Raw genomic sequence first — 13531 nt, forward strand, 5'->3', positions numbered from 1 at the left:
TTGTCCACATAAGTGACATAACAAATTAAACAAGACTACTTTATAAAAAAATAAAAAAAAAATTAACAACAAATTAGTCATCTTGTTATTCCCATAATATTTATTCAGCAAACCAAACCACTGGAAGCCGCAAATTATTCTGTGGATTCGGATCCAAATATTTACAATTTACATACTAAATGGTCACAATTTATCTTTTTAAAATTCACAATTTGTATACTACGAACACACAATGTTAACATATATGTAATTGGTTAATTGCCTTTTTTTTTTTTTTTTGTATTCATAAATTCCTTTCAAATACTGCACTCACAAAATAATATCAGATTAAAATTTTATGACCATGTATTGTATTCACAAATTTTTGCTACAATTATTATGTGTTTTGATTTAGAAACATAATTTATATTTTAGAAGTTTACACTTTCAATACTAAAAATACACAATTTATATGTCATTTAAAACCGGGGTCCACCTGATCCATGGTATAACAACTCACATGAAGCTACAAAATTAGAAGGCTTGAGCTAAAAGAGTTATAAATTAAAGTGAAACATTTAGGAAAATTTCGTGGAGACAAAGAAAAGAACAACTTTTCCTTGGCGCTCAAAGATTCTTCACAAAATACAACTCCGGCCAACACACCTTCGATTATGTTCTCTCTGATCTTTTAAAAGGAGTTAGTTACAGATATGACGATGAGCTAGATATATAGGTGTCCGCCATTGATGATATATATACTGATATCCTTCCCCACACAAAAATGTCACCCCCAGATCTTCATCATCACCTCTCACATCAAAACAACAAAAGTTTATCCGAACAAATCCTACAAAGATTAACAAACATTATCCCAACAACGTTGTCATACACGGCCACCTTGGGTCGGCAAATCGGAAACCTATCATCCATAGGGCTAGTGGCCGCCGTGCTCCTCGGCGCAGCCGCTTACTACTACTACTACTACATCGTAGTCACCGCCGACAAGAAAAACAACGGTCGTCATCGTCAGCTGGTGTTCTCGCGGTCGATGTCGGTGGGAGCTCTCCACGGCGGCCAATTTGCCATCCAGAGACTGGTGGAGTACCACGACGCCCGCGCGAACCGAGCGTCGCTTCAATCTGCCGAGGATGCGCTCGATTCTCTGCTCAATGAGGACCGCCCAGATTTCAAGAAACTGCAAGTAAGAATGATATGATATAATATATGTTTGAGTGAATCATATCATATATACATGCATTATTGTATATAAGCAGCAGTGGTTTAATTGGTTTTTGAGTTTTGGAATTTTAATGATGTTTTGAGTGAAAATTATAACGTGTGTAGAGGGTGGTGGGGAGGCTGGAGATGAGTGGGAAAGAGGGGAAGGCGGTGGAGAGACTGGAAGGTGCAGTGAAGAAAGCTGGAATGCAGGGAAAGCCACATGAAGCTTATGAATTTGATATGTTGCTTGTAGAAATGCTCATTTACAAGGTCTGATCTCCCATTTTTCTTAATTAATTTGCATCTTAGAATGTTCCTTAAAAACAATTTTGGATATGGTATGGGTTATCTATTATCGGTTTAGAAATACGTTTCCTAATCGGTTTGAATCGATAAACTATAAACAATCTAGGATAGTTATGCTGTGCATCCGTATGCACCATACACGGTGCACACGAATGCAAAAACGACGTAATTTTATTAAAAACGCGCGTCTCCTTTTAAAAAAAATTCAGGTTCAATTCCCAGCAACAGCATTATGTTGTTTATTCATTCTGGAATTTTAGTTCATAGATTATGAAATTTTAGTTCATTGATTCTGGAATTATAGTTCATCGATTCTGGAATTGTAGTTCATTGATTCTGAAATTTTAGTTCATATATTCTGAAATTTTAGTTCATTCATTCTGGAATTTTTAGTTCATAGATTAAATTCTAGAATTTTTAGTTCATAGATTAGATTCTGGAATTATAGTTCATAGATTATGGAATTATAGTTCATCGATTCTGAAATTATAGTTTATCGATTCTAAAATTTTGATTCATATGTTGTTGCTGGAAATAGAACATAAATTTTTTTTTTTTAAGAAGAGACGCGCGTTTTTAATAAAACAACGTCGTTTTTGCATCCGTATGCACCATGCATTGTGCATACGGATTCACAACATAATTTGCCAACAATCTAGGTTATAATTGTCACATTAGTTATAATAACAGGTGCTAAATATTTAACTATTTGATGTGATTGTTAATTTTTCAGGGTGATTTCAAAAAGGCACTGAGCCGTCCATGCTTAAAAGATGAATCAATCACGGATGCCAGACGTCCACTGTACAAGGTATGGTCAATCCAAAAAGGACATAAACTAAAGAGTATAATTTACAGGACTAAATTATGAGTTTTAAACTCTAAAAAAGACATATTATTTAAGGAATAAGGTTCAAATTGGCCACTGAACATAACCTGGAAATGCAATTAGGCCACTGAACGAAAAAAAAGTGCAATTAGGCCATTGAACACTAAAAAAATGTACAATTAGGCACTGGACTCTCCAAATGTATGCAATTTTACCGGATAGCAGGTTACCATCAATTTTAGCAGGTTACCTGCTTACGTGGCAGCTAAGTTGGCATTTTTAATAATTTTTAAATAATTTTTAATAATTAATTTTAATAATAAATTTTATAAAAAATTGGAAAAAATTAAATAAAAAATAAAATAAAGTCGTTTTTATTTTTAAATTTTTTTTTTAATAAAAATTTATTATTAAAATTTATTAAAAATTAATTAAAATTTATTAAAAATGCCAACTCAGCTGTCACGTAAGCAGATAACCTGCTAAAATTGAAGGTAACCTGCTATCAGGTGAAATTGCACATTTTTGGAGTGTTCAGTGGCCTAATTGCACTTTTTTTTCGTTCAGTGGCCTAATTGCATTTTTAGGTTACATTCAGTGGCCAATTTGAACCTTATTCCATTATTTAATTAATTATATATACCTCGAAATCCAGATTACTGGGTTTAAGCGATTATATTGATCTAACATGCATGGCTTGGTTTTGCAGGCCATGATTCATTTGTTGTTAGAGGATTGTAGTGAAGAAGAAGTGCAAAGGCTATGGAAGGAGTTTAGGAGAATTCAAAAGCATTTCAGGAAGTCGCATTCTTCACAAGCTCCCCAACTTCACGAAGCAGCAAGACATTTCGACACGTTCAAGAACATTGTCATGTCCCTCAAAGATGACATCCGCCACACCACATTATTGAATGCCAACTAGCCTCCAAAATATAAAACTATCAACTCATTTTTATGTATTCATCAAATGAGAATGTAAAACTGGTCAGTTTCTGCATTCCAACTATCAGCTTAAATTTGTAGTTGAGATACAACATATATTTCAATTTGGTATCAGAGTCAACTCCATGGTTCAAATAACCGCATTACCCAATAAAAAAATGAGACTATGGTTCACGTATTGCTTGAAGTTTATTAAAAAGTAATCGGTCCGCACACGTGATGGGCATGTTGAGCATATAATATATTATCATTGTCCATCAAATTAAAAAGTAATCCACTCGCACACGTGAAGGGGCGTGTTGAGCATATATATAATATATAAATATATATGTGCAATCCAACTATGCATACAAAATGGTTGTTGGTGTTGCTCTTGGTAGATTCATTATATTTTGATACACGTTCATTTTGCTCTCATTTTTAATGGGTGTTAGATGACATTATCATTTATGAGACAAAATCAATAGTTGAGACTATTATTTTGGTCAATTTTTTAATCAAATGACCAGCACAAATTAAAGAGTCAATGTTTATTTATGAAGTCACAATTATGCCGCTCGTTCATAAGGTCTTTGACATATACATTATTTGTTTTTTTTAGTGTAATTGGTATTTACTAATACTACGTGGTATAATCAAATACTATACACAATAGAAAAGTCTTAAATTTTCTATTGAGAATATACCTATATATGTACAGCAAAACTTAAATATTAATTTAGTTAAATTGACCAAATAAATTGTAAAAGTGACAACTATACGAGGAATATAAAATAGAGTTTGAACTTTGAAGGAGGACATTTTTGGGATATGTTATGTTATTTAATGTGTATGTTGCAAAATATTAAAATGACGTAAGAATAAAAGTGGGCCAAATTACCAGTTCAGCCACCCATAGACAAAAGAGGAATCCATCAAATTATTGCCACAACAGAATTCAACCTTCGCAGCTGAGATCAATAGGACATCCCACCCCGATACCTGATCCCCGCCGTTGATTGATCGGTCGATCGATCGATACCGGAGCCATGAGCGAAGAAGGAGGGAAGAGCAGAGGCGCTGCCGCCTCCGGCACCGCGCAAGAGCCGCTGGTGACGCCTCCGAACTATTACTACGGCACGTTTCAAGGAGTGGCTAATTATCAAGCTCCGCCGCCTCAGCAGTCTGCGCCGGTCATCGGTTTCCCCCAACCTATTCCTCCCGCCGGCGTCTCCGGCGCCCCTCCTCATTACTATCCCCATGGTTATCAAACCGTTCAAGGTTTGCCGTTTCTCACTCTTACGGTTATTTCTGTATATATGCATCTTAATATAAAGACATATCTTATATGATCGTATGATTTTCTATGATTGTGATATCTGATCTTTGTTTCCTGAAAATAATACTCTGAAAACAAATTATGCCTACCTGAGGGCCATTGATGCTAAACGCAGTGTGCTCCATGGTCTATGTGGTGCAAAAAGTGGCCAAAAATTTTGCCGAAGGTTTGTGATATTCACAACATCATCCGCAGTATTTAGAATGTTCTATGATAATATTCATATGGAGTGAATTCAGTGTTCACTTGGCAATAACTTGACATAGATTCACATTGCCTGCAATTGAAATCCTAACTTAGTCTGAAACCTAAGTGTGGTGTAACCAATCTTGCCCCACATCAGCTCAGGCAGTCACAGTACAGAATATGGTGAAATCTGGTTATACAAGTTTGGAGTGTTTTGCGATTTTCTGTTAGTTGATTGATCACTGGTCAGAGTAGTAGGCAATGCTTATTTATGGGCAGTTGTTCCAATATGATTTGTAAACTTGAGAATGTAGATTAGCTTTAGTAGTTCAAATGAAATGACTCTGAATTGTTAGAATGATGAATCTACAAGAAAGTAGAATTAGGTAGTTGGTATGGAACTTGCTCAGGAAGACAAGGAACATTGGTTTTCTATCTGTTTGGTGATTGAGATCTCAGTGCTATTAGGTTGATTTGGTTTTCTTTGGAGCAAGAGCTTCTTAGATGGTGTGATTGCTTTCAACATGCAATTGATTAATTAGCCTTCTGAATTTTTTTAAAGTTACTTACACTGTCAACAACTATTTTCATAAGCTATTTCCTGTCTTTAGGTATGCACCCTCTCTTTACATTCAAATGATCTTCAGATATTAAAATTAATGCTTTTACCGGATTGCATGTGATATTCTTCATTTTGGCTTCTTTTTTTTTTTTTCCAACATAGGTTATGCTGTTGTTGAAGGTAGACCCTTAAGGGAGCACCGGCTACCCTGCTGTGGTATGGGGCTGGGATGGTTCTTGTAAGTTATCATTATTTTTTTTTATTTTTTTTTTCGTTCATGCTTACTTTCACTTATCCAAGGAGCATATCGACTGCATGCTTAATGACAATGCTAACAGTTTTGACATGAACTTTTGTATCACATCAATTGCAAAAAACTTGAAGCTATGCTTGTATATATTTCTAGTTCAATAAAATATGACCATTGAGGAAGATGACGGTAAACATTACTTCTGAAATTATAAGCCAGTATTGTGTTTGATGTTGGGACTGATTGAATTGGCCTACTTGAAGGAAATTTTTTGATGAAATGAGAACTGAATAGGAAAGTCAATGTTTAAAAGGAGATGGAAATTACAGTAAACATTGAGGGGCAGCATATTTGGGGAAAGCAAATGCAGTAAACTTTCATAGAATAATAAGGATAAACAACTTTTTTATTCCCGAGTACCTCCTCCTAAATCCATCACGAAAACTTGAAGGTGAGAACAAGGAACACTTCAGGGTGCTCCTCAATAGCTCAGAAAAACATTGATTTAGGAAAAACGTATTTGAAGATGCTTTGCCTCTGTACATCATGCTCTTCACCTAATAATTGAGACAACCGATAGAGGTGCAGTAGCCATTACTAGATGTCATGATGTCCATGTTAATATTGGTCTGATTGTTACGCCTCGTTGTTTTGATTAATTAATAATTGATGTGTATGGTTCAATTTCTAATTTTCCCATTGCCAGTGCTCACTATTGAGAATATTCTTTATTTTGTTTTACAAGATTCATTGTTGGTTTCTTTCTTGGTGCCATCCCCTGGTATATCGGAGCTTTTCTGCTTTTGTGTATCCGAATGGACTACAGAGAGAAGCCTGGACTTATTGCATGCACATTAGCTGTAAGTTTGTTCACATCTTTTCAGATATCATCATTCCATTGTGAAAACACGGTGCAATTCAGCACTTTTGCTTACCATCCGCTCAAAGTATATTGTCATTGTTGTGTTCTAATGACTACTTTATTAATGTTCATCTGTTGCCATATTTCCTTATGCTTTTGTTGGTAAACAATGATCTGCACAGGCTATCCTCGCAATGGTAGCTGTTACCCTCGGTGTGACAAAGGCAACTCATTCCTGGTGAAAGGCGCCCGGGCTGCTTAAGTTTTATACATTCCCTTACCATGAAGACGGAGAGCGAAATCTCAGAGGGCATGAAATCTAATAGTTTTGAATCGGTATTCATCTTCTTTTATCTGTATAGCTGCTCTTAATTGGATCTGGATTGGTAATGTTAATGCTTATTTCTGTGCTCTTAAGAATGAAATGCACACTAGTCTTCTTTCCCTCAATCATTCAATCAAGCATCAACAAAGATCTAGCCCTCAACTTTGTTTATTGTGCAGCCCAGCCCTCAACTTTCTATTTTTACATGGCAATAACGATATATTATCAAAAGTGATCACATGACTTGAAATAAACAAGGCTATAGATAAACATGCTTTAAATCTCTCTCCCCCCCGCAACAGCTCTCTAGGGAGGAGATTATTAACAAAAGTAATACATTACAATAGCCGATACTCGAGTACATTGAAGTGAAACGGTTAGGATATCACTTCGAACGGGTCAGTAAACGAGTAAGCTTCATACCTTGTATAACAATAAGTTGCCAACTCAAATAAAATCTGACCTCCAATTCGTCCAGGACAAAGCTCAAGCAAGCGATCTCCGGCACCATGAAGGCAAGTGATGCAATCTGCAGGCGTCGATTGGACATGGCAAAACGCATGACCATAAACGGCTCCATCAGGAGAATTCTCGTATCTGTTGAAATTTTGTGTTTCTGGTGTCAAGAGTTGTAGCTTAGCAAGAACATAGTTTAAGGATGTTTCAAAGTTGCTGTTTGATGGATACTCTTGGCCATTGCATTGGGATGTCTCAAACCCATCAATAGAAGAGGCTTTCTGGCTTCTCACCAAACAACAAAGCCCCAAAAGCAGTAGCAATATTGTCACACCTTTCATCTTGTGCTCTACTTTTTCTTGCTTTCTTGCTTGGCTGTGTGGATTTGAGACTTGCCCCCTCAGTCTGAGTTTAAATAAGATTCGTATTGTGTTGTTTAGTCATAGGTTTTTACGTTGGGCTGTAGTATTATCCACTTTATAAAGAACATGCTTAGTGAGTTAGTGGTATTTCTAATTAGTAACTATGTAACTTTGTCCTTGAATGTTTGACTTGTTGACAAAATGCCGGCCAACGTACGTTTTCTATTGCTCCCAACATCATTGCGTAATTGTTAGTGTTCTTTAATTACAGTATCAATTGATTAATAAGTTGTTTTAATGCAATTAATAAACATTTTTATTAACCAGCTTGGTTGGCGTGAGTGGTGGTGCACTCTCGTCCCTTAAGAGAGGTCGGGAGTTCAAACCCCCTCTCCTATGGTCAGTCCAGTGCGACATTCGTTCATTTATGACGATTAAGGATTGAAAAATATGATAACATTTTTGTAATTATGATAGTGCATTTGAAAATAATTAATAGTGCACTATCATTACAAATGCACTACCAAGCATTTTCAAATGTATTGTCGTAAATTAAAAAAACGTCACTACATTTTTTTCTTAATTTTCAGCTCTCGGTCATCCTAAACAAAAGAATGAAGTTAGAGTGTCAGTTCTCACAAAGACTACTAATTCTCACATGATCCTTAATTTAGGCAATCTCAATTGTGGTAAGAAAATCTATTAAACTAAAATCAATTAGAACAATAAAAGTTTATTTTAAAAATGTAAACCAATTCATCCATAAAATAGATTTAAGAAACCCCACCTCCCCCCTCCCCCAACCAAATTATATATATACACAGTACGGTTATTGTTTCTCGTAGAATTGTACAGCTTTACATCATATATACACAAATACACCATCACATATTCAGAAATGTACCAAGGTGTGGTGCGTTTACAAATGCATTGCTCAGTTTGTAAATGCATTTAATATATATATATATATATATATATATATATATATATATATATATATATAAACAATACCTATACACTCAAACTCAATATCTTCATCCTTTCAAAAAAAAAGAAAAAAAAAAACTCAATATCTTTAAATGGTATTTAACTATTTATGGCATTTTATCCTACAAATTCGTATTTGTTATACAAAACTGAAACTTTGGGCATATCTATAATATATATACTTGAAACCTCAGTGGACTAATGTGCAATTAAAATATTTTTAACCGGTCCTTATACATACCCATATTTCAAATCCAAAAACCCCCAAATCATCTCCTAAGAACATACAATTAAACACAACACCGGAATCGAATCGACACAATGCATTTCAGTCGTACATATACGCCGTAAAGAGAGAGCCATGGTGGAAGGCGGAGGAGAGGGGAAGAAGAGGGTGGTGGTGGTGGAGTCGTTGGGATGACTGACAGAATCCACCGCTTTACATGGTAATAACTTTGTTATTTTATCATAAGTGGTCATATGACTTGAAATAAACAAGGTTATAGATAAACATGCTTACATTATTCTGGTAATAATGTTACATTACTTGAAGTAAAAGTTTCCCCTAACGGCTCTCTAGGGAGGAGATTATTGACAAAAGTAATACATTATTACAATACAATAGCCGATACTCGAGTACATTGAAGTGAAACGGTTAGGATATCACCTCGAACGGGTCAACAAACGAGTAAGCTTCATACCTTATATAACAAAAAGTTGTCAACCCTAATAGAATCCGACCTCCAATTCGTTCAGGACAAAGCTCAAGCAAGCGATCTCCGGCACCATGAAGGCAAGTGGTGCAATCTGTAGGCGTCGATTGGTAGTGGCAAACTGCATGACCATAAACGGCGCCGTCAGGAGAATTCTCGTATCTGTTGAAATCTTGTGTTCCCGGTGTCAAGAGTTGTAGCTTAGCAAGAACATGATTTAAGGATGTTTCAAAGTTGCTGTTTGATGGATACTCTTGGCCATTGCATTGGGATGTCTCAAACCCATCAATAGAAGAGGCTTTCTGGCTTCTCACCAAACAACAAAGCCCCAAAAGCAGTAGCAATATTGTCACACCTTTCATCTTGTGCTCTACTTTTTCTTGCTTTCTTGCTTGGCTGTGTGGATTTGAGACTTGCCCCTTCAGTCTGAGTTTAAATAAGATTCGTGTTCTGTTGTTTAGTCATAGGTTTTTACGTTGGGTTGTAGTAATATCCAATTTAAGAACATGCTTAGTGAGTTAGTGGTATTTCTTAATAACTATGTAACTTTGTCCTTGAATGTTTGACTTGTTGACAAAATGCCGGCCAACGTACGTTTTCTATTGCTCCCAACTTCATTGCATAATTGTTAGTGTTCTTTAATTACAGTATCAATTGATTAATAAGTTGTTTTAATGCAATTATTAAATACTTTTACTAATTTTGGTTGGTATGAGTGGTTGTGTACTCTAGAACAAGTAAACTTTAGTAGTAATTAGCAGTGTTGAAAAAAACGCTAGGCGCTTTTTTTTTTATTTTTTTTTATAGGAGTTATTCGCCAAAAAAAAAATAATAATAATAATAATAATAATCATAATAATAATAATTCGGGGTTTGGCCACCTATGCACGATTTTTGCAACATTGGTAATTAGTAAATAGAAATTAGAATTAAAATAAATAAATAAATGAAATTATGTTAATATTTATAATCGTGTCCAAATGAGAACTAGTAATATTGTGACAACATGCAAACTAATCTCATGCGTTCATTTATGACGATCAAGGATTGAAAATTAATGAAAAATAAGCTAAAAAAATATGATAAATTTCTGTAATAGTGCACTATATATCAACTATTTACAAATACACTACCAAGCATTTCTAAATGTATTATCGTAAACTATAAAAATGTCACTATATTTTTTTCTTTAATTTTTAGCTCTCTATCATCCTAAATAAAGAAATGAAGTTAGATTGTCACTTCTCACAAAAACTAGTTAGATTGTCATTTCTCACAAAGACAAAGACTACTAATTCTCACATGATCCTTAATTTAGACAATGTTAATTGTGGTAAGAAAATATATTAAACTAGAAGAAATTAGAACAATAAAAATTTATTTTAAAATTGTAAACCAATTAATCCATAAAAATAGATCTAAGAAACACCCCCCCCCCCCCCCCCCCCCCTCCTCCGACCAAATTTTATATATATATATATATATATATATATATATATATATATGGGGAAAAGATTTGGTGCGGACTGTTTTACGTTGCAGCTTTACACCATTATGTATGTAAAAATATACTATCACATATTTAGAAATGTACCATGGTGTGGTGCATTTACAAATTCATTGCTAAGTTTGTAAATGCTTTTAATATATATATATATATATATATATATATATATATATATATATATATATATATATATATATATATATATATAAACAATACCTATAGACTCAAACTCAATATCTTCAAATGGTATTTAACTATTTATGGCTTTTTATTCTACAAATTCGAATTTGTTATACAAAACTTGACACTTTGGCCATATCTATAATACTTGAAACCTCAGTGGACTAATATGCAATTAAAATACTTCTAATCGGTCCTAAGAGCATTCAATTAAACACAACACTGGAATCAAATCGACACTATGCATTTCAGTTGTACATATACGCCGTAAAGAGAGAGCCATGGCGGATAGAGGAGGAGAGGGGAAGAAGAGGGTGGTGGTGGAGTCATTGGGATGGCTGACAGAATCCACCGGTTTACATGACAATAACATTATTTTATCATAAGTGATCACATGACTTAAAATAAACAAGGTTACGTTATAGATAAACATGCTTACATAATTCTGGTAATAATGTTACATTACTTGAAGTAAACGCTCCCCCTAACGGCTCTCCAAGGAGGAGATTATTGACAAAAGTAATACATTATTACATTACAATAGTCGATACTCGAGTACATTGAAGTGAAACGGTTAGGATATCACTTCGAACGGGTCAGTAAACGGGTAAGCTTCATACCGTGTATAACAAATAGTTGACAACCCAAATAAAATCTGACCTCCAATTCGTCTAGGACAAAGCTCAAGCAAGCGATCTCCGGCACCATGAAGGCAAGTGATGCAATCTGTAGGCGTCGATTGGTAGTGGCAAACCGCATGACCATAAACGGTGCCATCAGGAGAATTCTCATATCTGTTGAAATTTTGTGTTCCTGGTGTCAAGAGTTGTAGCTTAGCAAGAACATAGTTTAAGGATGTTTCAAAGTTGCCGTTTGATGGATACTCTTGGCCATTGCATTGGGATGACTCAAACCCATCAATAGAAGAGGCTTTCTGGCTTCTCACCAAACAACAAAGCCCCAAAAGCAGTAGCAATATTGTCATACCTTTCATCTTGTGCTCTACTTATTCTTGCTTTCTTTCTTGGCTGTGTGGATTATATTTGAGACTTGCCCCCACAGTCTGAGTTTAAATAAGATTCGTGTTGTGTTGTTTAGTCATAGGTTTTTACGTTGGTTTGTAGTATTATCCACTTTAAGAACATGCTTAGTGAGTTAGTGGTATTTCTTAGTAACTATGTAACTTTGTCCTTGAATGTTTGACTTGTTAACAAAATGCCGGCCAACGTTTTCTATTGCTCCCAACTTCATTGCATAATTGTTAGTGTTCTTTAATTACAGTATCAATTGCTTAATTAATAAGTAGTTTTAGTGCAATTAATAAATATTTTTACTACAACTCACAAAGATGCTCCTAGTGAGGGTTAGCCGTACGTTTAACACATTATCTAAAGCTGACTAAAAAATGAATTTTAGAATAAGTAAACTTTAGTAGTAATAATTAGTAAATAGAAATTAGAATTAGAATTAAAATAAATAAATGAAATTATATTAATATTTATAATTACATTCAAATGAGAACTAGTAATCTTGTGAAAACATGCAAACCAATTTCATTCGTTCATTTATAATTAATGAAAATAAGAAGAACAAAGGGAGAAATTTCACTTTTTGTCCTTAAGTTATAGGGTAATTGTAAAATTCGTTTGTTGGTCATACTCACTTTTCGTCCCTAGTTTTTTTTTTTTTTTTTGAATGCTACTAGCTCTATTACAATGTAGTATCTGTTCGTATACTTTCTCAACCTACTGAAACACAAAGAGCTAATAACGCCTCCACTGAGGCTCGAACTCACACTTTTCGTCCCTAGTTAAGTTATCATTGATGTTGCATTTTTCGTCTATTTACTAATAAAACATTAGGGATGAAATTTACAATTTTAGTATAACTCGGGATGAAAAGTGGGCACGAAAGGACGAAAAGTGAGCACGAAAGGACGAAAAGTGCAATGTCAATGATAACTTAGGGACAAAAAATGAACATGACCAACACTTAAGGACGAATTCTACAATTACTCTATAATTTAGGGACGAAAAATGCAATTATTCCAAAAAATATGATAACATTTTTGTATTATGATAGTACATTTGAAAACAATTAATAGTGCACATCTGAGTGCACTATCAATTATTTACAAATGCACTACCAAGCATTTTCAAATATATTGTCGTAAATAACAAAAATATTATTACATTTTTTTTTCTTAATTTTCAGCTCTCGATCGTCCTAAATAAAGGAATGAAGTTAAAGTGTCAATTCTCACAAAGACTACTAATTCTCACATGATCCTTAATTTAGACGATGTCAATTGTGGTAAGAAAATCTATTAAACTAAAAAAAATTAGAACAATTAAAAATTTATTTAAAAAATGTAAACCAATTCATTTATAAAAATAGATTTAAGAAACCCCGTCTCTCCAACCAAATTATATATATATATATATATATATATATATTAAAAGCATTTACAAACTGAACTGAACAGTGCAATTGTAAATGCAGCACACCCTAATACATTTCTGAGCAGGGTGTGGTGCATTTAC

At 34.3% G+C, this 13531-nt stretch overlaps 2 protein-coding genes across 2 annotated transcripts; both read left to right on the forward strand.

Moving 5' to 3' along the window:
* Positions 1-545: 545 nt before the first annotated feature.
* On the forward strand, positions 546-3394 carry LOC109164925. Its single transcript, XM_019313482.1, has 4 exons — positions 546-1183; positions 1327-1473; positions 2243-2320; positions 3048-3394. Exons 1-4 carry the CDS (start codon positions 764-766, stop codon positions 3258-3260), a joined length of 858 nt encoding a protein of 285 aa, XP_019169027.1. The 5' UTR covers positions 546-763; the 3' UTR covers positions 3261-3394.
* Positions 3395-4176: 782 nt separating this feature from the next.
* Positions 4177-6908, forward strand: LOC109165862 (60S ribosomal protein L18a-like protein). Its single transcript, XM_019314821.1, has 4 exons — positions 4177-4540; positions 5509-5584; positions 6342-6456; positions 6641-6908. The coding sequence occupies exons 1-4, from the start codon at positions 4309-4311 to the stop codon at positions 6698-6700; spliced, it is 483 nt and encodes a 160-aa protein (XP_019170366.1). The 5' UTR covers positions 4177-4308; the 3' UTR covers positions 6701-6908.
* The last annotated feature ends 6623 nt before the right edge of the window (positions 6909-13531 follow it).

Source organism: Ipomoea nil, unplaced genomic scaffold (assembly GCF_001879475.1).
Source record: "Ipomoea nil cultivar Tokyo-kokei standard unplaced genomic scaffold, Asagao_1.1 scaffold3069, whole genome shotgun sequence".
Taxonomy (NCBI): domain Eukaryota; kingdom Viridiplantae; phylum Streptophyta; class Magnoliopsida; order Solanales; family Convolvulaceae; genus Ipomoea; species Ipomoea nil.

Bases quoted from the DNA above. Each gene is read 5' to 3' on its own strand.
- LOC109164925 (XM_019313482.1), top strand. From the start codon at position 764: ATGTCACCCCCAGATCTTCATCATCACCTCTCACATCAAAACAACAAA. The intron at 1,184-1,326 runs GTAAGAATGATA...TAACGTGTGTAG, and splicing joins CAGATTTCAAGAAACTGCAA to AGGGTGGTGGGGAGGCTGGA. The intron at 2,321-3,047 runs GTATGGTCAATC...TTGGTTTTGCAG, and splicing joins CCAGACGTCCACTGTACAAG to GCCATGATTCATTTGTTGTT.
- LOC109165862 (XM_019314821.1), top strand. From the start codon at position 4,309: ATGAGCGAAGAAGGAGGGAAGAGCAGAGGCGCTGCCGCCTCCGGCACC. The intron at 4,541-5,508 runs GTTTGCCGTTTC...TTTCCAACATAG, and splicing joins TGGTTATCAAACCGTTCAAG to GTTATGCTGTTGTTGAAGGT. The intron at 5,585-6,341 runs GTAAGTTATCAT...TTGTTTTACAAG, and splicing joins ATGGGGCTGGGATGGTTCTT to ATTCATTGTTGGTTTCTTTC.